The following is a 26,457-nucleotide window of genomic DNA, read 5'->3' as shown; positions in this document are numbered from 1 at the left end:
ATGCGCAGAAAGAGACGTGACATGAGGCTTGACATGAGGCTTCACGAGGGCTCGAGGGCTCGTACGTTGCTTCACCGTGGCCAGAGAAAAGGGGATACTAAGGGGTTGAGTCGATTCCAGGTGTTAGACCTTTACGACCACTTGTCGGAGGCAACACACCCATTTGGCCTCGGCTTCACGTAGATGGTACCCGCAGAGTAGCCCTTTCTGAGGAAATCGGTGGTCGACTTTTCCTGTCCCTCTCCTTAATATTTTGCTTTCCTATGAACTTACGTTTTCTGTACTGTCATCTCCCCTCTTCCTAATTCTTTTGTCTCTCCCAGGCGGCTTGGGTTAACCGTCATATGTAAGAGGTATGCGGCGCAAAAGGAAAGGAAGAGGACGATGTGCGCGAATTGGTCCGAATGGCACGAGTCCTCAAGCTGCGTGACCCGAGCTATGATCGGGAGAGAAGTGGCGCTGATCTGGCATTATCGACGTAGCTCTGGGCCAAGAAGGTTGGAGCGTAAGCATCGCACTGGCGCCGGGAGCCATGCAGGTTCGGTAAAGCCCGTGACGCTGACGGTCCAGGGTGTAACCATCGACCTCGGAGACGTTCGAGCGAGGCTCCGTGGACCTGCAGCAGCCTCTCGCGGTGGTGTCGGACACTCCAGGAAGGATCCCCCATCAGAGGCGGACCGGCACGTACTATAGTCCCCGGGGCATTTCGTCGGCACTCGAAGAAGTAACGGCGGAAACCGGCGTTAGGCCTATCCAGTGAGGCCGGAGTGCCGCGTCACCGACGGAGTTCCGGACACCGGCATGAAAATACGGACAGGTGGATTGGCCGACATCAAGGCAGCAACGTCTACGGCGTCGGCGATGAGGAAGATATGACAGGCAACGGACTCGGAGGATACAGGCGACGACAAAAGGCTGTAAGGAAGCTCCTTTTTGTCGTTAGGGTAGGGTTGCCGGACTTTCACGTAGAAAGCGCTAAGGACTAACATGGCCGGCAATAAGGACGTGTTTAGTCACTGTTAAGTAGGTTGCTTAGGTTCTGGCGTCTCTTCATGGTGTTTTAGTCACACGAGTTTTGTTTTGAGTTTTTGAGTGTGGGTAAATTAAAATTTGTTCTCTGTGCTGCTCCGCGTCTCCCGACTCCATCTCTCCCAACATCCGTGCGCCCTCGAGATCAGTGACACGCGACCAATGTTCGCGACAGGTATATGCAACCTTGAGTATAACGCATTGGATTATAACACCGATGCACAGCTGGCGTCTGCAAGTAATTGCTCTGTCAAACTTGCAGCGTCCCCTTGTTGGGCTCCGTGGTGAGTAGCTGTCATTACTGCACCTTTACGGCATTACTGCCATTACTGCATAGGGTAGCTGCCATTACTGCATGTCGCTCCATGCATCCAACATGCATAGAGCGACATTTTCTGTGCTACCTGATCATACCGCTGCAGAGCGCGTATGCACCAAAGTCTCCCTGAACTTTTTTGTGCCACACAAATTATCGCTTCCCCTATACCACGTTATCCAAAGCAATAAACTTGAAAAATCAGTAAGAGTTGTATTATCACTCCTTGTTTCTAAATCAATGATAAAAACCATTGGACTAGGCTATAAAGTGAGCAAGATGGCAAGCGGCGACCTCTTCTGCGAGATTCGTAACAAGCAGCAGTATGAAAAGCTTGCAAATCTGACAGATTCGCTGACATCCAAATAACAGTGGCCCCACATCATTCTCTGAACACAGTCGGAGTCGTGGTATCACATTCGGACTTGTTAGAACTAACCGAAGCAGAACTATTCGAAGGCTAGCAGGACCAGAATGTCATTGAGGTAAAATTCAAAATCACGCCAGACAACAACGAAATTCCAACAAAACATCTGGCCATTACATTTGCCTCTAGTGTGCTACCAGAGACCCTCGAGGTAAGTTATGCTAAAATACGTGGAAGACCTTGCATTCCCAACTTTCGTCGGTGTTTCAAGTGTCAGAAGTACGGCCAAAGCTCGCACTCACCTGCGCAAAATATGACAAAGCCACACTTCCGATAACTCTTGTGGCACATCTCACAGTGTGAATTTCGAAAGCGACCACCCCGGATATTCCCGATCCTGCGAAAGCAGAAAAAAAGTAGAAAGTATAACTGCATTAAAAATCAAAGAAAACATCATTTCAAGAAGCACAAAAACGCGTTTATGTTTTCCATACCTCAAGGGGGCAACGTCGCAGGAGAATCCGGCATTGGTCCGGCCCACAGAGTGTGGCTGTGGCTGTGCTACCAGCCTCCTTAGTGAAAGCAGCCAGCGCTGTTTAATCGTTCGTTAAGGAGGGCCCGTCGACCTCCAGGTTGGTGGCCTCAAAGGTCTCGTCCGACGTATCGAGGCCTTCGCGTCAAGCACAACGCAGACAAGAGCGCGTGTCCAGCGCCCCGCAAGAGGTGATGTACACAACACCTATTCAGACACCGCAGCCAGCGCCTAAGGAGCGGCAGGATTTTTTTCGACAGCTCCAAATAAGACAAAATTTGCGTTACGGTGCCTGGAAAGGACCCCGTGAGCTGATCTTCGCCTCATAAACGCACAGCACAAACTCCTTTCTCATTAAGGAGACACAAATACAACAATGGAATGTTAGGGGACTTCTTCATAACCTCTAAGATATTACTAAACTGCCACACAAACATAAACCAAAGTTTCCGCGTGTTCAAGAGGCACATCTGCAACATATAAACACGAACTTTCTTCGTCAATGCAGCACCTTCCGAAAAGACCGTGACGAGGTTAATACCTCCGGTGTTGTAGCAATAGTCGCAGACAAGTGTGTACCTTGTCAACATGTCACCCTCCATAATCCCCTCCCCTTGAGGCAGTCTCAGTTAGGGCAATCCTTTTTAATAAAGTGGACACTGTATGTTCTATATACATACCCCCAACTATCATCTAACAAAAACCGATTTATATGACCTCATCGATCAGCTTCCGGACCCCTACACACTCGTGGGTGATTTTATTGCCTAGAACACGATGTGGAGAGAGCTGTGGTACGACACGGGAGGTCGATTCATTGAAAACTTTCGTGTAAACTCCGGTGCGTACCTCCTCAATAAGAAGGAGCCAACCTCTTATAATCTTCATCAGAATTCGTATCCGTCAGTAGACCTATTGATTGACACTTCTTCCCTTTTTGCCGACTTAGAACGGAATGTAATAAAACATTCATTCGGGAGTGATCACTTTCCAGTAACTGTAAACTTAGTAACACAGCATGACTCTTCTTCGCATGTCCCAAGGTGGAAACTATGCTCCGCCTATTGGAAACTTCTTAAACAATCCACTTTTTTTATCATGAGATATTATCAATGAATTTACTATAGACGATGCAGTAGCACATTTTACCGCTTTTATTATTGAAGCACGAGATAAATGCATTCCAGAAACAATGGTAGCACGTGCAAATGACGAGTCCCTTGGTGGAATGAAGACTGAAAGCAGGCCCGCAAGAAATAAAATAAAGCATGGGGCAAACTCCTTCAATTCGCAATAGCTGAAAATATGATCGAATTCAAGCCCATTAGATCACAAGGAACGCCGACGCGACGGCAAGCTAGGAGGACAAGCTGGGAGAGGTTCCTTTAAGTCTCCACCTCCATCTTTAAGTCTCCACCTCCACCTTTAAATCTCCACCTCCACCTTTAAGTCTTCACCTCCACCTTTAAGTCTCCACCTCCACCTTTAAGTCTCCACCTCCACCGAGACACAGAAATTACGCTACTCACATTTTTCAATACTATCTGGGCTGCTGGGCGTTTGCCATCATAACGGAAGGATAGCAGATTCCGTCTAGATGTTATCCCGGTGTTGAAGCACGATAAAGATTTTTCGTCAGTGACTACTTATCGGCCTTAGCGCTTACGAGCTGCTTCTGTAAGCCTTTTGAAAAATAATATCAGTCGCTGTCTCTCACATTTCCTCGAGTTCAATAATATGCTTGACCCATTACATTGTGGTTTAAGACAAAGGCTTGGCGAGTGTTTCATTTTTATTCATCGCTACCTGTCTTGTTCGCGCTTCCCTTCGTTTTAAACGTATTGGCGGAGCATTGCGCCTGCAAGCATGTATAGCGAGCGAGTCAGCGTAATAATTTCTTCGTTTACATATATTCGGCTGAATACTCTGGACTCGCAGCGTCGCGACTGTATATTCATGCTGCGATGAAGTTCAAATGTCTTCTGACCAGGAAATCGTGACATGTTAACGCTCGTACACTCTGTACGGGGAGGTAACACCTTTAGCATGGACCAGACTCCATGGAGATACACTGTACAGCTTAATTTGTACTCAAGCTTGAGGGACAGGCAGAGTGGTCCAAATTACGAAGGTCTAGCTCGAAGGACTTTCTAAAGTTGGACAGTGTTTGCTGCTTGACAACAAATCTAAGAAAAATCCTCGTCATGAATAGAAGAAAGAGAAAACAATGCCCTTTTTAATCAAGGATGTACTAATGATTTTGGATGAGTGGCAGCAAGTTTCTTCATTTCTGTACAGGGAAATTTTCTGCATTGTTTTACCGTCGGTGTGGCGCACACCATCTTTGTGATAAGCCGATCTTTAAGTTTAAAAGCGATCTTTAAAACCATCCTTAAATCGAGACCTTAAACTTGGATTTCAACATAAATACTAAAATGTTGCATTATGCGTTGCGAAAAAAGAGAGCAAGCTTGTCATTGAATCCATTTTGTATGTCATCTGCTCCTGAAGCTTCAGTTGGTCGCACCGGGGGATTTCGGACCTTCAATTAGACTGAAGGCTAAGATCAGTGAGAAGCGCATTAAGAAGCTCCGGCTTGTATTTTGTGACTAAAATGAATGTGAATAACTTTATCTACATCACTAAGTCATACCAGAAAATTGACCTTTGTTTACCTGCTTCCTTTCCATGTCTCAGTGAGTTTCCTAGACTATCAGACACACAATATCACAATGTACAATGCAACACTGTCGTCATCACTAACAGCATTCACCCTTTCGCTTGTCACTTACGCGCACGGTGTGCCAGCCGCAGTGTTGACGCCCGATTTAATTGAGAAATACGCATCTAGTGTCTAGCAATATAGCCTTGTAAATAATAATAATAATAATAATAATAATAATAATAATAATAATAATAATAATAATAATAATAATAATAATAATAATAATAATAATAATAATAATAATAATAATAATGATGATGTCCTTCATTTCACTCATGAAGTGAGGGAGTGCGGGAAAAAAAGCTGACAAGTCAGCTTGACTACTTCCCAGCTCCCCGGAGTACAGAATACAAGAAACAGAACATTTTTGGCATAGCAACATAAAAACCAGAAACACATAGTAATACACCAATAACTAGTCCATAAGAGTGAGAATAACTGACTCGAGAAATAAGTTTTTAAACTGTGTGAAACACTAATGTGAAAGGGACACATCCAAACATGAAAAAAGTGCAAGTAAAAAATGCTACAGTTTTCGCCTTCCAATCCTTCGCACAAGAAAACAATAACCTTACACAATAAGGGCAACTATGATGCCATAAATAACGAAGTTTGCACCTTTTTACCGACATATGAGACCCATTTTTACCATTGTTTTGTTCAGGAGAACTGGCTCACTTTTAAGCAGAAACTAACCGAGCTAATACATATGTTCATCCCTAAAGCTACTACACCTGTAAACCGCCCAAAACCATGGTTTAACAAAATTTTACCCCGCCTAGATAACAAGAAAAAACGTTTATTGCGGTATGTCAAACTTAAAGGAGGTGCCCAAAGCTGGGCCAAGTATTAGGCAGCTGAAAAAGCTTGCCTCACAGGAATCCGTAACGCCAAATATACTTTCTTTTACAACAATCTGCCTAATATGTTAACTAATAACCCCCGCACGTTTTGGCAGATAATTAACCCCAAGCAGTAGCTTCTACCACTCTTACTAACGACCCTGGAGAGGTTATTTCAGACGCTGAATGTGCCGATGCTTTTAACAAGGCCTTTTCATCTGTTTTCACTAAAGAAGTAGACACTTCCTTACCTATGTTTTCATGTCGTATCACATGATACGACATGTCACATATCTCATGTCGTTTCTTTGGGGTTTCTCTTGCGAAACCCTGGTTGCCATCTTTGTGCATGACCTTCATGCTAACCTTGATGTTACGCACAAACCGACTCCTTATTTCTTGACTTCGCGAAAGCCTTTGATAAAGTACCCCACACACGCCTAATTTAAAAATCATTATGCTTAAACTTGCACCCGAATGTATAAGGTTGAATAAAAGAATTTTTAGCTAAGCGTTCACAAGTAGTGTTTACAAATAACAAATTATTCAGCCCGCTTCCAGAATTATCGGGAGTGCCTCAAGGCTCTGTCCTCGGTCCTCTTCTCTTCCTATTATACATTAACGACCTGCCTTTGCATGTATCTTGTAATATCGGCATATTTGCTGACAACTGTGTTATTTAGTGAACCGTTACCAGCCCATTTGACCATGTGATTCTACAAGACCTCGACCACATAGTACAATGATGTGATGACTGCCTAATGTCAATAAACCCTATTAAATGCAAGCTCATTTCCTTTACTCATCGTCCAATTCCCCTTCACTTATAACATAGCTAACGTCCCCGTTGAATCACTAACCACTTATCAATACCTTTAAGTTACCTTATCTAAGAATATATCTTGGAACACGCACATTGCGAAAGTCTCGTCAAAAGCTATCAGAACTTTGGGTTTCTTAAACCGTCATTTACGTAACACTCCCAGACACGTAAAACTACTTGCTTATAAATAATTAGTGAGGGCTAAGTTTGAGTACGATCCATATCAAACTCTCCCATCTGGAACCCACCCGAAGTAGGTCTCACTGTTACGCTAGAATCCGTTCAAAATTGTGCTGCTAAATTCATTCATGCTTCGTATTCATATGAAATTAGTGCTTCATCCCTCAAAGCCGAATGTGACTCATTACCTTTGTCTTGTCGCCGACGCTTTGCAGCCCTCTCTCTATTTCACAAGTTCTTTCACTGGCCACTTAATAGCGCTCCTTATATTATCCCTGCAGTTCACATATGTCATCGCATTGGTCATGCGTTGCAAGTTTCTCACCCACGTGCCCGCACTGAAACATATTATGCTTCATTTTTTCCCAGCGCCGCAAAAGACTGGAACGGCCTTTCTCGCAACATCGCCTTCATCATCTGCCCATCAAGCTTCATGCATAGCATATCAAATGTAACATCGCACTGCTCATTGTGTCAACAATATTCTGCATAAAAAAAAAACCCACCCCTTATGTAATACTCCCTCGGGGGTCTTTCAGGAAATAAAAATGAAAATGAAATGAAATAAAATGAAATGAAATAATGAAGGAAATGACGAAAAAAAATTGTACACGTTGTGTAGTACGAACAGCACATTGTTACTTTGCAGTGCGGGTTGCGTACATGCGCAGCGATGAAAAAACCACGTGAAATTCTGTCAAGAGAAAGGAGTTTTGCCACAGAAAAACAATTTCAGTTCCAGCTTCGATGCTGTTTCGGGAGGGAATTCGTTGTTATGGCAGAAATTTAACAAATGCGGTAGCGGTCTGTTTACCATTTGTTGTGGTCGATATGAATTTCCCAGGTCATGTTTTCACTAAAATAGACTCCAAGTATTTTAAATGCGCTTACTATTTCTATCATTGAGTTGTGCTGCATAATGACTGAGGTATTGTTAATCTTTTCGCTTTCGCACGGTATATGACAGCCTTCGTTTTACTAACGTTTATATTCAATTTGTTAAGTTGCGCCCCTGTATCTAATTCCACAAGCGTTCTGTTCACTCTAATATTTAGCTCATCCGTGCTGCCCACAAAGAATAACAGTGTTACATCATCAGCATAAATGACGAATTTCACCATCGGATCGACGTTAACAATGTCATTCAAGTATAAGTTAAACAGAAATGGGCCCGGAATACTCCCTTGAGGCAAGCCAGCAGAAATGGCCAATATATTAGGAGAGTAGCCATTTAAATACACGTACTGCTTCCGCTCACTAAAGTACGACGTCCGAAGCGATAGAAGCGTTCCGCGGAATCTGTACATATAAAGTTTCCTTAGCAGGATGGAGTGATTTAAATAATCGAAAGCATTTGTTAAACCCACGTATATTCCAAGGGCTACTTGTTTATATTCGAGCGATTGCAGGATAAATTCTTTTTGTTCTAGCAGCGCCATTTCTGTTGATACATATTTCCGGAAGCCATACTGCGCGCTGTGAATAATATTGCATTGTTCGCTAAAAGTTGTTGTTCTTGTAAGAACCATCTTTTTCAAATCCTTTTGAGAAAATTGGTAGTATAGACATGGGTCTCAAATTTGCAAAGCCATTCTTACTTCATTTCTTGTGCAATACATTCACTTTGGCGAGTTGCATTTGCTGCGGAAATGTTCCTTGAGATAAGCGAAGGTTATATATGTGAGCTAAGCACTCTGCTATGTCTCCTTTCACAAAATTTCCGGTTTTCATTACAATGCCGTCTGCGTCACCACATTTGCTGTTATTTAGCCCCATGAAAACCGACATGACCTCTAAAACTGATATTGGCGAAAAGAACATTGATTTCTCCTTTCCTATATGAAGAGTAATAGAATCAACGAAATTACTAGTTATCTCTGTAAAGTAGCTGTTGAAGGCGTTAGCTAAATCAGTGCCTGCAAGTTCTTTACTTGAGTCTGAATTTTTGTTACTGGGCTTGGGCCTGTAGATCTGTTGAGAAGTCGATTCAGTTTCGTCCATAATTCATTCGACTTATTCATCGAGCCGAAAACTGGTTACAAAAATATTGATCACGTGCACTGCGGATTTCCGCCGTCAGTTTATTTCTAAAGACTTTAAAAGCTTTAAGCATCTCAGGGTCTCGAGTTCTTTCGAACTTTTCATATAGCCTGTCCTTATAAATTTTCTTCAGCAATTCAGGTGTAATCCATGGCTTCCTAATGTTCCTTCGTTCCTGTGCATGTTTATAGGGGAAGCGCTCGTTGTATATAAACAAAAAAGCCGTTCCAAACAAAGCATAGGCCCTTTCGGCACTTGTTTCCTTAAGAACATTGCTCCAGCCATGATTACCAACTTTCTCTTGGAAATTGTTCAAATTTTTATTCGACATATCTTGAAATTACTTTGGTATTTTTTTGTATTAGGAAATTTGCTTTTCGGAACGCACATAAAACGCCACGGTGATCACTGATATCAATATTTATTACGCCTGCTTCAGAATAGGCATGTGCATGCTGGTTATATGTAGACCAAGTAGTGATTCAGTCTGCAGTGCAACACGTGTAGGATTGCACATCACGCTTAAGAGGGCAGAAGAATTCAAAAGATTTTCAAATTCTTTTTTTGTGGGGTTATCTGCAAGGAGGTTATTATTGAAATCACAACATAAAGTGACAACATCTTTGTTTTCACTTATGAAGGACAAGAACAGGTCAAGAAAAGCGAACAAATATCTTAAATTTCTGTTTGGAGGGCGATATATGACCGCCACAACCTTGTTTTCGATAACAAGGGACAAAACTTCATAGTCTGCGTTGATGACAGAAAATTCAGGCATCACACTGAAAGAGCGTTTTTACCATCAATAGTACGCCACCACCGCGACTATTCGTGCAATTTAAACAAATTTGTCATATAAAGGAAGCTTGAGTATACTGCTATGTTCACCATACCAGGTTTCAGTCACCATGACCACATCAAAAGCAAAACCTAGTTACGTAAAAAGCAACTCAAGATCGTCTGTCTTAGATAGCGCAGACCAAGCATTTAAATGAAACGCACTGAAAGAGTGCAACGTCTGAGATCCACAAACATACAAAAGATCACGTGGAATTACACAACAAGAAGCATTTACCGCCATAATATGCATCGTCCGTTCGTAGATACCGAAGCGTAAACACCAACTTCAAGAGAAAGCCCTCCTGAAAGGTCGATATCAGCTTGATTTATTCTCCCATTTTATTATTCAACGCAGAGGGCTACAAAATGGAGAAGCGCTTCTTGGGACATGTGAACTTGTTCACGCGCAGAACTATAACAAACAGCAGTGCCGCCAAGGACGTGTCGGGTGTAGCTGTCCATAAGTCTTCTCACTTCAGCCAAGGAACGCGTTGCCAGACAGTGGCAAATAACGACTTTTACTTATTTTAACTACAGAAGTGGCGCGGGCCATGGTTGGTTTCCCCCTTCCGAACGACCGCGAGTTGCAGACATCGAACTTGAGATTGGCCTTATCATTAAACAGGAAAAACAAAAATGGCGAGAGGACAGAAAGTTCCTACCGATTCATGATAAGGTTAAGCCCCTTGTGAGGCATACACTGCCGCTGCGTGAGCAGTCGCGGCGCAGCTAACCCCCCGCCGAACGCGGGCAGGGCTGCTCGCATAATGTTTACGACTATACGGCATCACCGTCCCTTCTCCACGCATGTTTTCTTTCTTTTCCTTTCTTTTTCTTTCTTTTTCTTTCTTGCTTCCCGCCTTGTTGCCTAACTGCCACGTGCACACGCGTCTCGTTTTCGATCGTTCTCTTCGCGGGCGAAGAAAGGGTGAACGAGAAGGAAGGAAGCCACCTCAAGTTCACGAGGTCGATCTCGCTGGCAAGGTGAAGGAACGGTCGCAAGGTCGTATCCGAACTTTGGTCCTTCTTGTTTTGTGCTAGGCCCCCCTCTGTGCTTTCCACGTGGGAGGATGATGATGCGCTGTGAAGCGTGCATAGGTGAGTCGTCTAGACCTGTCGATGGCGACTTGTGCTGTTGGTTCTTTCACTCCAGTGCTTTCTTCTTTCGTTCTCTCGCTTTTCGGCGCTAGCGTAGCCTGTGCTTCTGCACGCGGACAACCGGCGCGCTCTTTCCCCCCCAGAAGCGAGCTTCGTCCGGCGGCAGCGGCTGAAGCTGGCAAGGGACGTGAACTAGGGCATCCAACCCCTCTCCGTATAAAAACTGCTGGGCCGGCCGGCGAGAAAGTGAAAGAAATATCAGTGGGGTAACCGGGAAGAGAGCAAATCGCATCCTCTGCAGCTTCTTCGCACAGCGCAAGCCTCGACTTCGGCACGCCTGGCGCATCCGACGGGCCCGACCCGACCTTCTTCGGAGTCGACACCTGTGCGGGACCTTCCTGCCTGCCTGCCTGCCTTTTGGCAACTGGAGGCGGCGTTTTCCGTCGTGGAGATAATAGGCCCTCGTTGCTCTTTCGCCGAAGCGAAATCACCATGATTGTTCAGGTGAGTGCAGCAGATGATTCAACCCTTTCGTCCGAGATACCGGAGAATCGAATGGTGGGCATGTGGTGTGGAGACTTCGCACGTTCGATCCTTTCGCACTGATACATTTCGCGGTTAACAATCACGGCACCCATTGTTAAAATGCACTTTTTCAGTAGGGCTACTGGATGTATGTTGTTTACGACTGATATAATGTTGCGGTTCTATTTCAATGTCACTCCTTTCCCGCATCGTCTGCGATCCGAGCGGTGCATAATCACCATGGTTCTCTGGTTGTGAACTGCGGGCTATAAAAAAGAATTAACCAAATTAAAAAACCAAATTAACCCTTGAAGGGTAGTAGTCAGAGTTATTGTTGACGTAAGTGCGGTTGGTTTGACCACTTATGTTCGTCTTTGCGGAGGACGACGAGTGAAGACTATCGAGTTTTACCTGGTCGCTTACGTATGATCACTGTGTTTGAGCTATATACAAGTACAGCGTAAGTTACTGCATGTTGACTCTGGTGTTGTCACAAGATTCGACATTGTGCCATATAATTGATTGTAAATAGAGAGGCTAACGGTAATGCAATAAATGTGAACCGCCGAATCTTCCGGGGTTTGTGCGTTAAAATAGAAGCAATCAACCTGATGCGAAAAGAATAAAATAGATGAACAATTTTATAGACAGCAGTACGAGAAGCAGACTATACGTAAGATATACTTTAAGCAATTGGCAGGCTAATGGTACCTCTCAAATCATTTCTAGTCTTCACCCACAATTTAAGAAAATGTTTAAATGCATGCTAACCGGAAACGTGTGCGCCAAGCACAGCCTTTCTTTCTTTGTTTTCGTCTTTTTCGCCAGTACAATTTGGGAAAGCACTTGCCCCGGTGTGCAGGATTTACGAGAATTGATGTGTCAGCATGCAGTGAAGGTTGGAAAAGCAAATAAAAATTGCTTATTGTTGTTGATAACTTTTTTTAGCATGGGGCCGACGCAATATGGGGCAGTGGGTTCACCACTCTGCTCTTGTTGGAAAGTGATGGTTATATTTAACACAATTCAGTCCACTTCAATACCTCTACTAAAGACATCCTATTACTGTGATACTACGTTAATCAAACACAGGCTGTACTCACCAATTTTATAACCTTGTGAAGTCGTCTAATTGTCTCACATCCCCAATTGTCGCTTCTTTTTCAGGAGGGAGGAGGAGAGGAGATGTTTAGCTACTGCAATATACCGCCAGTTCTATTCAGTGTCATGGCCAACCAAGATCCCCTTACCGCCATCTACTCATACCTGATTTGTAACACATAATCATGAATGCGTATCACTGATAACCACCTCCTTAACTGCGCCTGAAGTTTCCAGGACAGTCCCGATGTTTGGGCGACACGTTTCTCACTAGTACTACAATACATGAGTAAGGAGTAAAATGCTTTCACTTTGCAAGGTAGGACAAGAAACTGCAGTGAGTACCTCAATTAGATACTGCCAATTAAACGCTTTAATGAAAGAGGTTTTCTACATACCTAGCGTCTGGTAGATATTGAATGTCTTAAAACAAACTGTTAAAAACATGTGGTAACTGTGTCAGCGAGGTCTAGCGTGAAGTTGGGCTTTCTTTTACTGTTCTCATATGTTATAGTTTTTTTTTTTGCCACAGAAAACTTAACGGTGGAAAGTACGAAAGTATTTGTCGCATGCGAGTGGCATAGGTACTTTTGCTGATTTAGTGTTGACTCCTCTGCACAACTCTGAGTTGCAGGGAACAGTTTCTCAAAGCTTGGTCGTTTGCTAAATGAGACGCAATTTTGTAGATTCTCGCGAACAAAGTACCTGCAGAAAGGACTAGTCATATTGCTTCAAGTGTTCCGGCTAAAGTGACCATTCTAATTGTGGTTACCAGCTGCCAAATGTATTAAACACGTGACAAGCATGCCACTGTTTGTGGCCCGAGGTAATACTTGCCAATTTCTAATCCAGTCAATAAGATTGGTCAAGGTCCGCATCATTGCACGGGCCAAGGTCGACCTATATACGCCCCTCACATGAGTAGGACTGAATTGACATTTTCTTCGTAGTTTGTTCTCTTATGTATGATATCTTCCCTTTCTTGTAGGCTTTGTATGGAATATATTACTAGGACTGTTGCCCTTCGAATACGCATCGGAAATTCGCCACATAGAATTGGGTGGTTAACCAGAGAAAAATGCTCATATAGAAGTGCCATGAGGTTGGTGCTCCCACAGCTTCCGCGGTATAGGAACAAACGTCAAAAATTCAGACCCTTCCGCACTAGTTTCCTCCAATTGAAGAGACGTCCTTCAATGCCAAAGTCAAGAGCTACGCAGCCACATAACAAAAACAATCTTCGCGAGCTCTTTTTTTTTTGCTCTAGTTCTCGGAGGACATAGCCACGCGGCCTTCCCGGTTAGGCGGCCAATGGACCCAGTATCACAATTTGTCCACCGCCGATCCACGTCTTCATCTACGTAGAGCTGGCCTTCTACAGAAAGCCGACCATTACCGAAACGGAGGAAAGCGGAAGAATGGAAATGAAGTTCCTCCGGCCTTTTTCCACGATTCTTAGCGTTTCCTTCGGCGAAAAAGCGCGGCAGCTATTTTGTTCCTGTTTCTGGTGTATCTGCCGTCCGCTATTGAACCACGTCGTGCGGGAAGGCAAAGCCGCGCTTTGCTTCCCTCGAGTCGCGCACCGCACTTCCTGGACTCCTCCGGTTGCGAAGACGCGCGCCCCGCTAGCGATGCCCGTTCGGCGATGGAAGTGTCAGGGGAACGTGCCGGTGATAATAACGATCCACGGCGCGCTCGCACGGGATCGGCGTTGGCCCCTCTTCCTCCTCAATGCTGCACGCCGCGCTGGGAAACTGCCGGTGCCTCCGCCGCCGGCTGTGCGCTAGTTCACCCTTCGGCGCCGCCAAACAGTTCCACGTGCCCGGTGTTCTTTTTTTTTTCGCACGAAGTGGGAGTCTCGCATCACGTTTCACTTTATCTTTTTCTATCCAAGGAAGCGGGTTAATGCCAGAAGGCTGGGTAACGGCTGCTTCTCGCGACCTTCGTGCACGATGCATTGAGGGGCATTTACGGTCTTAATGTGTTCGATTCCGGAAAGCAGGAACTGAGACGCGAGAGAAATACAGCATCTGAACGCATTGGTTTCTCAGCAGCTAAAAAGAACGCTACCATGTGTTAGTAGTGGTGTTCATATCGGTGAAGTGAAACATTAGAACACCAGGTAATGGTGAGCCTGAACCATCCACCGTGTTAGTTTCACAATTTTTTGGGACTATTCTTGAGGAACACTGGCAGAGATGAGGCTGTGGCATTTTAATCTGTTCGTTGCGTGGTAGCATTCCGTAACCAACTCCCTTTTTTATTTGTGTTGGCAGCCTGTTTACAAATATATAGTATGTGTCTCGTTCAGCGTGATCAGAAGCATCTTTGGCTGTTGTTTAGGCGAAAGGCAGAAATATCTTGTTAGGCATGGTATTGTTTTCCATTTGGTGGCCGGCCGTCTTTCGTCAGATTGTCACTGTTATTAAGTATCACTCGCCACAAGATCCGCCAACTGAATGTATTCGAAAATTCTTGAATGTTGTCGCTGATTCTATAGCGAAAGGGACTTGTCTAATCAGATTGGGCATGCGACCGGATGCTGCTGCACATCCTCGAAGCATGTCCGAGAGGAGCCCTCCAAAGAAGTACAGATTGCGGTACTTTTTGTAGTAGTTCCAGTTGTCCTACATAGCGATACTTTCGTATGTCTCCAGCCAGCTCTCTGGTATCCCAAACGATGATTCGGGGAAAGTCAGTGGCTCCCCAGTTTGTAGCAGCACGATCGCTAAAGGCGAAACTGGACTTATCATCGCCGTGGCTATTGACTTGGCCATTACTTTGTCTTTTCTGGAAGGGCTTCGTACTGCGGCTTCAACACCTGCTGCCTGAGGCTAGCTTGCGGCTCGAAGGCGACGTTGGCGTTGCTTCAAGGCTTAGACTTTGTTCAAGTTTGGCAGAGAGTGTCAGGTACACAACAAAGAGGCACACCACTTCATCGGTGTGGTATAGCATTAAATTATGAGACTAAACAATAAGATTGCATGACTTCTGAAGGGCAATTACACCACTTAGTTAACGCGAAGCACGCAGTACAGGTTTAATTTTGAATGATAGGATTTTTGCAGAAGTTTCGACTGGAATGTTCAGTACACCGTTTTTGTGAGTGGAGTTTGGACGTACTCTATTGATCATCATATTTGAGGTCTCAGTATAAACACTAACTATTGTTTATTTTAGAAATTAGAAAAAGCTATCCTCCGCATCTGGCGAAATGTCAGCCTCAAAAAGGGTAAAAGATAACTTTGTGCGCTTTTTTTTCTGCTACTGCGTTAAGTGCAATTACATGACTAATAAACTCAAAGAAATTATTCGGAAGCTCGTTTTACGAGTGTTTCTTTTGAATTAGAAATCATCTAAAAATATTTCTATTGATGCATTTTATACGACGCACCTCCATTTTTTTTTTCATAAGGAATACGTCTATGACATTCTGGAACATTTTAAGAGCTTCGGGAATGACAAGTGAAGTACGTATCCTGTTCTTATTGGGTGCTATCACCACGCAAAATATGGCAACTCCCTCCTACTCGTCGTTCACATTTCGCTGTTTTACTAGACGTCGCAAGTTGAAAATTTATAGCATTCTCAGCATAAAGTTTCTCTTTAGAACTCAAATACTGGGCACTTTATAACTTAAGTATTCCGACAAATGTTCTTGGTCGAAGATCCCATTGATTTCTTCTCTGGAAGCCTCATTTCCGTATAACTAAATTTCAGGTTGGTGGCAAAAAAATGCTATTTCTCTCAGATGTTATTTAATCACAAGTCGTGCAATAAAAAAAAATCGTTGTTTACGCGAAATTGTGCGTGTAGATTTAAAGAGACTCCGTATGGGCGAGATTATTATTTCGTCAACACCTAATAAAATTTTAACGCGTGAGCTTTCACCGCCATATTACTGCCTTTTTGTTTTTTGTTTTTCGGAAAAAAATTTTCGGATCATCACTGAAAGGGTCGGCTGAAACTAGCTGAAATTGTTTGTTGAATATAGCCTTGCATCTGGCAAATCTGCAATGGCGACTCTAACACCATAACACTTTCTCTTGGGAAGTGGAATCTTTACCTGAAGCATAGACACCACTTACCGCTAAAAACGCTCTTTTCTTCAGTGCTACGCCGTCTCATTCGCACCCAACCTAGCGAATCGTAATCACCAGACCAGAGTGGCTGTTATAACTCGTGGAACTGGACATCGGCTCGGGAACCTCGTCTGACTGCCCACTACCTCTCCATGAAAAATTCCTGCTGCTTCCACGGTCCATTCATTATTATACTTTTTACTTGCCTTAATGATTACAAATCCTCGGGGTATCTCGCACGCCAGAACGAGTCTCGTCGTCTTTGCCTGTGTTTTTGCGGCCGAGCCGGCAAAGTGTCCCGGCAGGTTTCTTTAGGTGTCGTTCGTCCAGCTGAAGGATCGGGCGCCTTCGAAACGAGACGTAATGCATACGGCATGAATAAACATGAGTTTATCAGCGGACCTTCACCCGGTCGTTCAACCACGACTCATCTCAGCTGTTGTGCTCTTCGCAGTAAGCCTCGTTTCTGATGGAGGGTGTCGCCGTTGAGAAAGTAATCTAGCGTATTCAGAAAGGTAGAGGGTCCATCTCGACGACCCTCTACCTTTCTCCCTCCTACCCTGTCTCTCTTTTAACCCCATCCTCTCCACCCTACTGACGCTGAGCCGTGCTCCCGCATGGGTTGCAGAAAATAGCGCTAGCCTTTTCTCCTTCCCCTCAAGAACGCCCCCTCGCCCCCCCCCCCCCCCCCTTGAATACGCAAGTAGCTCCACGGTATCGGCGTCACAAAAGGCGGCGACACAAAAGTGCGTTCCCGGGTTCACGGTTATCGGTTGCGAGGCTCGCTACCGGAACAGGCGCGTGAACCGGTCGAGTGGCGCCCGTGAATTTCGCCTGGGAAATCGCGTTCAGGTTCACTGACTGCGGTCGCCTCGGTCGTCCGACAATCAGAATGTGCGATTGCGACGGTCTTATGCATCGCGTGGGTCTATTGATATGTGTTTTCCAAGAAGCAGGTAGAGTACTTCATATATAGCCACACTTTGCAGGAATCACTTATTCTCTGTTTTTTTTTTTTGGCAGTGGGCCTGACGCTGCGTAAATTTACCCTCTCTCTTAGCTACGCTTCAGAATGATGAGCAAGACGAAGTAAAACTTCGTAAGTTTCGGAAGTACAACTTTCGGAACGCCACAGGATAAATAATCTCTGCCAGCGAAAATACTTTTCTGAAAAGAAACGCATTTAACTTGGCTTAAAGTACTAATTAACTGAATATTAGCCATTATTTTGCATAGCGCGAACTATTTTTGTTTCAATGACGTTGCGATAGGGTATTTTGATTAATTATTTTTAGCACGTTGACCTCTGAAAGCGGTATGTCTCGTCAGATCCTTTCAAAGGGACTACGTAAACTAGATCGCCGGCCTACGGAAGCACTGACATTCCCGTTTCCTTAATGCTTTTCAATAATAGAACGTCCCGCTGGTAATCTCGACAGAGACATTTAACATATGCCAAGTCGTACTTGATACTGACATTTCGAATGAAATCTACTGCGGATGTAACAAGCACATTTTATTATTATTATTATTATTATTATTATTATTATTATTATTATTATTATTATTATTATTATTATTATTATTATTATTATTATTATTAAAGATGGAATAGCTCGGTGTACAAAAGTTAGTCGGTCTCCGATAATTTGGCAATAATGTCGGAATTCCATCTTTATATACGATGCTCGCAACACGCCGACTGTATTGATTTTGAGGGATGTAATGCCATTATCCTCCTATAGCGGGGCTAACATACCGTCGGAAAGAGAGCCATGGTAGAGTGTACAAGCTCGACTGAACGAGGACGTAGAAAGAAACAGATGCACAGAGACAGCGCTTCTCTGTGTTTCCGTTTCGTTCTACGCCCTCGTTGAGTCGCGCTTTTACACTCTGTAATGGATTCTAACCAAACTAGCCCGCCGACGTGTTTTAACGAAGGAAAGACAGACTATTCGGCAACGGAACAAAGTGAAAACCGCGTTAGCAGCTCTCGACGGAAGACGGTGAGCAGCGAACCCGTTTCTTGTTCGCCGCGTCTCAGATCGGCTGGCCGCCACCCCGCCTCTTGTGCACACACGTCTTCCGGCCTCGATAGGAGCCGATGGAGCACCGATACCTGTTCCCACGCCGGACGCCCACTCTGCTTTTCACGATGGCCCTGCGCAACCAACGCTCCGTCAGAGATTGGTGGGCGCATGCCGGCGGGCTGTAGCGCCCCTGGCCCCGCTATTGCGGCAGAATTCGCAGGCTTAGCGGCACTTCTGAGCACTTGTCCGAGAGCGCTACATAAAGTGTTAGTACCACCCTGCGATTGCGGAATAAGATTAATAGAACGGGTGCTGTTTGCGGAAGTGTGGCTCGTAAGAGAGCTTGCCTGGTGCCGGCAATAAATATCTCACTGAAAGGCCTTAATTTAGGGCTCCTGCATTTAGTGTTCACGCAATATCAAGCGCTGAGGCTTTCCTTAGAGCCTACGGTTCCGTGGTCTTCCGGAGAGCGCTTTCGCCCTCTTGAAAAGCGCAGAAATTCGCACAAATACAGAAGCTGACACACGAAGCGCGCACACTACGCACACACCCAGCCACGAAAGACCAAATGTAGCGTGAGGTAGCCCGCAGGCATGGCAACAGAAGCAGTGTAATCCTGAGCAAATTAAAGAACCCCCGAGAGTGAGAGAGAAAGAGAGAGAGAGAAAGTGAGGGTGAAGAAATCTTTATGCAATGATAAAAATAGATTATTCTCATGGGGGAGGCCTAGTCGAGAGCTCCACTGGCTTCAGCCGCCCGTCCAACCTTGTCAGTCAGCGAAGAACCCCAGAACAATGTTCTTGTCAAACTAACAAAGGGGGATATATCTTGACCGTCACCAGCCACGCAAGCTGTTGGGATTTTTTTGAGTGACTGTATCAGATCAGGAGCAACGTGTGGCGAAGACATGTGTAAGGTTTTCAGAATGGTAGCGCCAAATGGTATATGCTATTAGGATGACACAGACATATTTACCAGAGAGAAGCTCGGACATGTGAGATAGTAAACACAAGTAGCAGTAGTTTAAACATGTCGCAAAGTCATTGGGATATCTAACGCCAGTCAAGAAATGTCGCTTAAGCTACAAATGTTCTAAGCTCGTTTTGTGCAACCCTACCGAACTGGCGAAGTTCGAAACTTTTATTCGGGGAATATAGAAAGTGCGGGTGATCTGGTCTCGGGCGTGATGGAACGCTCCTGACTCGCTCTGTATTCAGGCAGTTTAATTTTCAATTTGAATATATCAGTTTGCGTCCTTCAACTGCAGCGGGACCAACTGAAGAGAATAATCAATGTTGGCGTCACTTTGACTGACAGGTTCGTGCGGGGCGCCGCTACGACCGGAACAAATGGGCACCGATTGTTGACCGTTGCGTCACAATGTGTGTAGGGCAAATTTCGTCATTTCGGAGGAAGACGAAGTGCTTCTCTTGCGGAACACATCTCGCCCGTCTCTGTGTTTTTCTGGACTTCTTACTGCACCTGTGGGGTCTACCGCCCCCTCCATCGCGGTGATGGATGTACAACACCCCGAGGATCCTCCCGGTTCCCGTTCACCCGCGGACATCGGTTCGAGGAAGCGAGGAAGTACGTCAAGTGGTAGCGAGGACACAGAGCTGTACTGCGCATCAGGTGACGAGTCCTCGGAGGACAGCTTTCGACTTGTTCAGTACCGCAAGGCCAAACGAAGAATTATCAACTCATCTTCGGCGTCCAGCTCGAACACTGTGAAAACAGCTCCTCAGCGATGGCCTCACTCCATCCTGTTTGTGCCACAGAACGCTACCGACAACCTGCGCGTCCTCAACAGGCAAGCACTCTCCGTGTATCTAGAGAACACCGTGCCAAATGAGATCAAGGATGTCAGGATAAATACTAGACGAAACATCCTGGCAATCGATGTGATGAACCCGAGTGCACTGACCATACTACAACATGTAACGCAGCTGGGAAACATCAAGGTCCGATCCATCGTGCCAACGAATGGTGCCACAATAACTGGAGTCATCTATGACATTGACAATGAAATATCTAATGCAGACCTCCCAATTCTCATAAAACCAGCAAGCGAACACAACGTGATTGTGCATGTTGGTCGCCTCGGCAACACACGTTGTGTGAAGATAACCTTCAAAGGCGACTGCCTTCCACCCTACGTGAAGGTCGGCCACTTTCGCCACCAGGTTCGACCATTTATTCCAAGACCAATGCAATGCTTCAATTGTCAGAAGATTGGACATGTGAAGGGTGTTTGCAGAAATTCGGCCGTGTGCCCTCGATGTGCCGAACCCCACTCAGAAGACAACTGCAGCGCAACCACGTTCAAGTGTCCTAACTGCCAAGGTGATCACTGCGCCTCTTCCAAAGACTGTCCCCAGATCAAGAAAGAGTTCACCATTCTTAAGCAAATGGTGAGAGATAACTCTACCCACAAAGAGGCCGCTGTGAAAGTACGGCGAAGACGACGTCACCGACAACGGTCTTCACGGCGGAAAACCTCAAGCTTTCAGGAAAAGTCCCCTCGTCAAGCATCATCATCAGCGGACGTTTCCAGCACTCCGATCACCAATGTTGGAAGGGAGCAAACTGCCAGATCTCTCTCCACAAAGGAATGGCCGCCACTTCCGCGTACACGACCGCCAGAAGAGCCGCAGAAGAAGCCGCCCCCAGTACAGCAAGGTGCTGTATCCGAGGAGTCGCGGAAAACAGATGAGCAAGTGATAGCACTTATTAGGCCTTTAATGAATGCCATTCGCGTGCTGCTAAGCAACATGCACACACCGTCTGCCAGAAGTGCGCTTCAAGTACTGGACGCTCTGAGTCCGGTGCTTGCAACCCTTGAGTAGATCATGGCTCCACAGCCACGGTCTTTTAGGGAAGAGGTCCGACAAGCAGCTATTTTTCAGTGGAATGCCCGCGGACTCAGAGCGCGCCTTTCGGATTTCCGTCGCTTCGTGTTCGCCAATATGTTTCCCATTATCGTCATTTGCGAGCCGAACTTATCGACCAAAATCAGGCTTTCTGGATATGAATCATTTATGTCGTCAGCTGTTTATGAAAACAGTAAGGTTTTGGTGTTCATTCGCCGTGACCTCACCTACACTCATCAGCCTGTACCACCTAATGACAGCAATCAATATATATGCCTAAACGTAAGGAAAAAGAATCTGGCCTTCACTTTTATAGGCGCCTACCTATCTCCGTCAAGTCGATTTGATTACAACAGACTACGAGACATCCTTTCCTCAACTTCCAATCCCTGGGTCATCACTGGAGATTTCAACGCCCATCATACACTCTGGGGAAGTCCGATCATCAACGCAAGAGGCAGAGCTCTGGTATCTTTCGCCTCCAGTAATGAACTTTGGCTGCTGAATGATGGAAGTCCTACGTTCTTACGTGGCTCCACGTACAGCAGTTGTCTTGACTTGGCTTTCGTCTCGCGAAGCCTAGTCAGACGTGCAGGGTGGTTTGTGGACATAGAGACGCACGGAAGCGACCATATCCCCACGTACATCAAGATCAGAGGATTGACCGCTTCCAAAATACGGGATACGATCCAAAGAGTGGACTGGCCTAAATTTCAGTCTATTATGGAAGAACACTGCGACGCCAATCCATCTTTCGACTTGGAAGAGGCAATCAAGAGCGTGGTGCAAGACACTATGCGTACTCTAACATGCTCCTCGAAACTTAATGATTATGACGTGGAACTAGAACGACTTCGAGCAATCCGACGACGTGCTGAACGAAGATACCGACGTACGAAAACAATGGACGATCTACGGACCGCCAGGGGCACGCAAAAGAAGATACAGCGCCGGTTAGACAAGCTCGAATCGCAACGGTGGGCTGCCTTCTGTGAGTCGCTAGATCCACGCAAGCCTTTATCGCAACTATGGAGAACGGTGCGCGGACTGCGGACACTTCCCGTACAGCGATTCCCATTCAAGGCACTTGCCCTCTCTCAAAAGAGATCGGAGATTGACGTGGCAGAGGATTTCTGCGCCAGATTATCCGGCCAACTCACAGCTACCAACATTCCATCGCCTTCGAGCAGCTGTCCGCCACCACGTGATCACCGGTTGGATCTACCATTCTCGATCCACGAACTTAAGGCAGCATTAGCTTTGTGTAGCCGCACATCAGCGCCAGGACCTGACGGAATTTCCTACCGAGCTTTGTGTCACCTGGGGGAGCGAGCGAGAGAGGTTCTTCTTGAGGTGTACAATGAATCTTGGAGAAATGGCACGCTACCAACAACCTGGAAGACAAGTCGCCTTGTTCCACTGCTGAAGCCTGGCAAGTCGCCGTTGGAGCTCTCCTCATATCGCCCGATCGCTTTGGCGAGCTGTGTGGGCAAAGTAATGGAGAGGATGATCCTAGGACGCCTGGAGTGGTACTTGGAGTACCACAACACCTACCCAGATGCCATGGCGGGCTTCCGACGCGGTCGATCATCGATCGATAACGTCGTCGACCTGGTCACCTACATTCAACATGAGAAACGCCGTAAGCGTCTCTGCGCATCCTTATTCCTCGACGTTAAAGGGGCGTATGACAACGTTACGCATGAAGCCATCCTCTCTGCTCTCGCAGAGGTAGGAGTGGGTGGTCGGATGTTTCAATGGATACGGAGCTATCTATCCATGCGATCCTTTTTTGTAAGCACCGAGGAAGGCCATACTTCTCTACATTATAGCTACCGCGGCGTCCCCCAGGGCGGTGTACTTAGCCCCGTGTTATTCAATCTAACACTAATTGCTCTCCTTGAGGACGTGCCAACCACAGTCAGGCTATCAATGTACGCGGATGACATCTGCATATGGACATCTGCAGTAACACGCCTACAGCTGCGAGCGAGAATTCAGAAAGCCGCGACACAAACTGCTGTCTACCTCCGTAATCGAGGCCTCGAAATTTCCTCCGAGAAATGCGCACTGGTGCCATTTACGCGCAAACCCATGGCAAACTACAGTGTAACGATAAATGGCCAAGTAATACGACGGGTCCGATCGTACAAGTTTCTAGGAGTCATAATCGACAGGGACTTGTCATGGAGCCCACACATATCTTACGTGAAAAAGCGGTTGACAGGCATATGCCACCTGTTCAAATTTTTCGCTGGCAAGACCTGGGGAATGTCGCCTAGTGCCATGTTACAACTGTACAGGGTGCTTTTTCTGGGATTTCTGCGATACAGCTTGCCAGCAATAAACAACACAGGCAAAACGAATCTACGCACTATACAAAGTCTTCAGGGTCAAGTGCTCCGGATCTGTCTAGGCCTGCCTCAGAGTGCTTCAACAGTGGCTACGATAGCAATCGCTAGAGACCACCTTGTCAAGACCCACATTGAAATTGAAGTACTCAGGACCCATATAAGGCATCTAGCCAGGACTCCTCGTCACCATTTAGCCTCTCTACCAGCGGACAGGCCACACACATCTTTCAGCCAAACGATAACTGCATATGATGAATCATTGCCAGCTTGTTTCACTCCGGCTGCGAGACCTTCGATCCCTCCATGGTGCCTCGCTCAGCCGAAAATCAACCTCGCAATACCTGGTATCTCGAAAAAAGCTGATCTGTCATCACCAGCCCTTAGACAGCTCACGCTACTATATTTGTACGAGAACTACCGTGACTCTACGCATATTTACACTGATGGATCTGTCCTTCCAAGCAGCTCCGCGGCGGCAATCGTCATACCAGCGAAAGCTACAACAATCAAATTTAAGACGACCCACGCGACAACATCGACAGCAGCAGAGCTCGCAGCGCTCTTTACTGCTCTTCATCACATTGGTGATGAACCGCCACACAAATGGACAATATTCTGTGACTCGAAGGCGGCACTGCAGTCTCTACTGTCACCTTTACGACGCGGACCGCACGAACAACTAATATTCCATATTACAGAGACATTACACCATATAAGTGATGCAGGCCACGACATAACCTTTCAGTGGCTTCCCAGTCACTGCGGGATTGTCGGCAATGAACGGGCGGATCACGCTGCCCGCTCAGCCCATACTGAGGAGCGCCACGTCCCCATTCCTCTTTCTAGAACTGACGCTGCACGGAAGCTCCGCCTACTTGCTCGGCAGTGCACCGCGTCGCAATGGAATGAGCCACATTTAAGAAATCCGCGACTGCACTCACTTGATCCAACATTAAGTCTTCGAGCGCCATCACAGCTTCGCCGTAGAGACGCCACGCTTTTATATCGACTTTGGTTGGGCGTTGCCTTTACTAAAGCCTATGCCTTCCGCATAGGGATGACCGACACCCCAACCTGTGACCACTGCGGCCATGAAGAATCAATTGGCCATATTTTGTGCACCTGCCCGCAGTACACTCCACAGAGGACATGCCTCAGCCAGGAACTAGACCAACTGGACGACCAACCACTATCCGAAAAAAGAATTCTGCAACATCGAAAGGACCTACCGTCACAGAAGAAGGCCGTGCAAGCGCTTTTGCGCTTCTTGCGATCCACCGGCCTGTGTGAACGACTTTAACTGGAACGCCTTTTGTGTGTGTGTCTCCATGTGTGCGCGTTCGTTTTTTTTTTTTGCGTTTCCCTCTCTGTCATCTTTCTAACCCCTATCCCCCATCCCCAGTGTAGGGTAGCAAACCGGAGACTCATATCTGGTTAACCTCCCTGCCTTTCCTCTTCATTCTCTCTCTCTCTCTCGTCATCGGCCGACATCTGGGGAAGACAGGCCAAAGCGCTTGAGGTATTCACATTTTGGTATAACTTCAGTAAGGATGGGTGTGTCCTTTATAATGTTCAAAGACCCGCGCAAATGGTCCGACGGGACCTCACCATTAAGTCTAGTCACAGGATTACCAAACTTGTCCTCCGCACATGGCCTTATTGTCTAGTAGAATACTTATCCTGAGTGCAGGTTTGCAGCCGATGGCAATTTATTTTTTGGCCGCGCACGCTGCAAAGAGAATCAGCCATATCGTTCTCAAGTTCCAGTGGCAGAACCTTTGCTGCTGTCACATTGCCATCTTTTTCTGCCAGCCCCTCTCTACAAACGTGTGTGGCAAACTGGACAAGGTCTAGTTAACCCCTCCCCTTTTCTTCCTTCTCTTTCCATCTTGGAAACACATTAAATTTTCTGGCTACGCTGATAGCCCGTGAAAAAAAAAATCGGGCTTCCTGCTGTGCTCGAGTTTCACAATCATTTGTCTGTCCCTCAATGAGCGTTTGCAGAAGGGCTCAGAACAATAAGTGGACCAGCTTTATCCTTCTTCAGTTTCTCCAGAGCCCGTCTAAGGTAGCAAATTAGATTTTTAGAGTGGTTAATTTCTGCCTTTCCTTACTTAAATTTCTCTCTCTCATTCAGAAGTCTGTCGTTTACGCTTTACCATGCCTATCGGCAAAATTTGAATTCGGCTCCTTATTTCCGCTGTTGACCGACTTAATAAAGAATCTGCTAACTAACGCAAAGCTCTTTGAAAAGCTAAACATTAATATTATGTCCATTAACGTACGGAAACTGCACAGCGAGTCATGAGGAACGACGTATTGAGGAGGTCTTCCCATTAGTTGGCACACCTGGAATTCTTTTGACGTGCACCCAAAGCGTGCCACACGAGCCTTTTCCCACTCCACTGCGATACGAATGTGGCCATTGCGTGTGGGAATCGAACCATCGACCTCCCCTCTATGTTCAGAATGCCCTAGCCCTAGCCACAACCGTGGCTCAATCTAAGGATTCATTAGAGCTGAATGACCACTACTTGTGCTCTCTTAGGCGAACATGTGAAAAACGGGTAGCGATGGTGAGAGAACAAAGGTGCCCTGCCTGGGAACTCGGGCAGACATGTATTCATCAAAGGATCACTGTAATAAAGCGCGAAGGAGGCTGTAGGCATCAAGCTTGAAGAGTTGTTTTATTATAAAAGCGAA

General features: G+C 46.0%; 1 protein-coding gene across 2 annotated transcripts in view; it reads left to right on the top strand.

Annotated features, from left to right (window-relative positions):
• The window catches only part of LOC135903541 (uncharacterized), a 267,224-nt gene that overhangs the window by 232,313 nt on the left and 8,454 nt on the right, over window positions 1–26,457 (top strand). Inside the window, exons 1-2 of one of the 2 annotated variants that reach the window (XM_065433851.2) lie at window positions 10,602–10,792; window positions 10,936–11,296. In XM_065433851.2, the coding sequence (XP_065289923.2) occupies window positions 11,285–11,296 (12 nt within the window). In that variant the 5' untranslated portion in view covers window positions 10,602–10,792; window positions 10,936–11,284. Of the gene's footprint in view, window positions 1–10,601; window positions 10,793–10,935; window positions 11,297–26,457 lie in introns of those variants that run through there. The other variant, XM_070532142.1, reaches the window with a different exon arrangement.

The sequence above is a fragment of the Dermacentor albipictus genome, chromosome 1, assembly GCF_038994185.2.
Source record: "Dermacentor albipictus isolate Rhodes 1998 colony chromosome 1, USDA_Dalb.pri_finalv2, whole genome shotgun sequence".
Taxonomy (NCBI): domain Eukaryota; kingdom Metazoa; phylum Arthropoda; class Arachnida; order Ixodida; family Ixodidae; genus Dermacentor; species Dermacentor albipictus.
The sequence above is the reverse complement of the archived record's forward strand: the minus strand, read 5'-3'. Positions and strand labels throughout refer to the sequence as shown.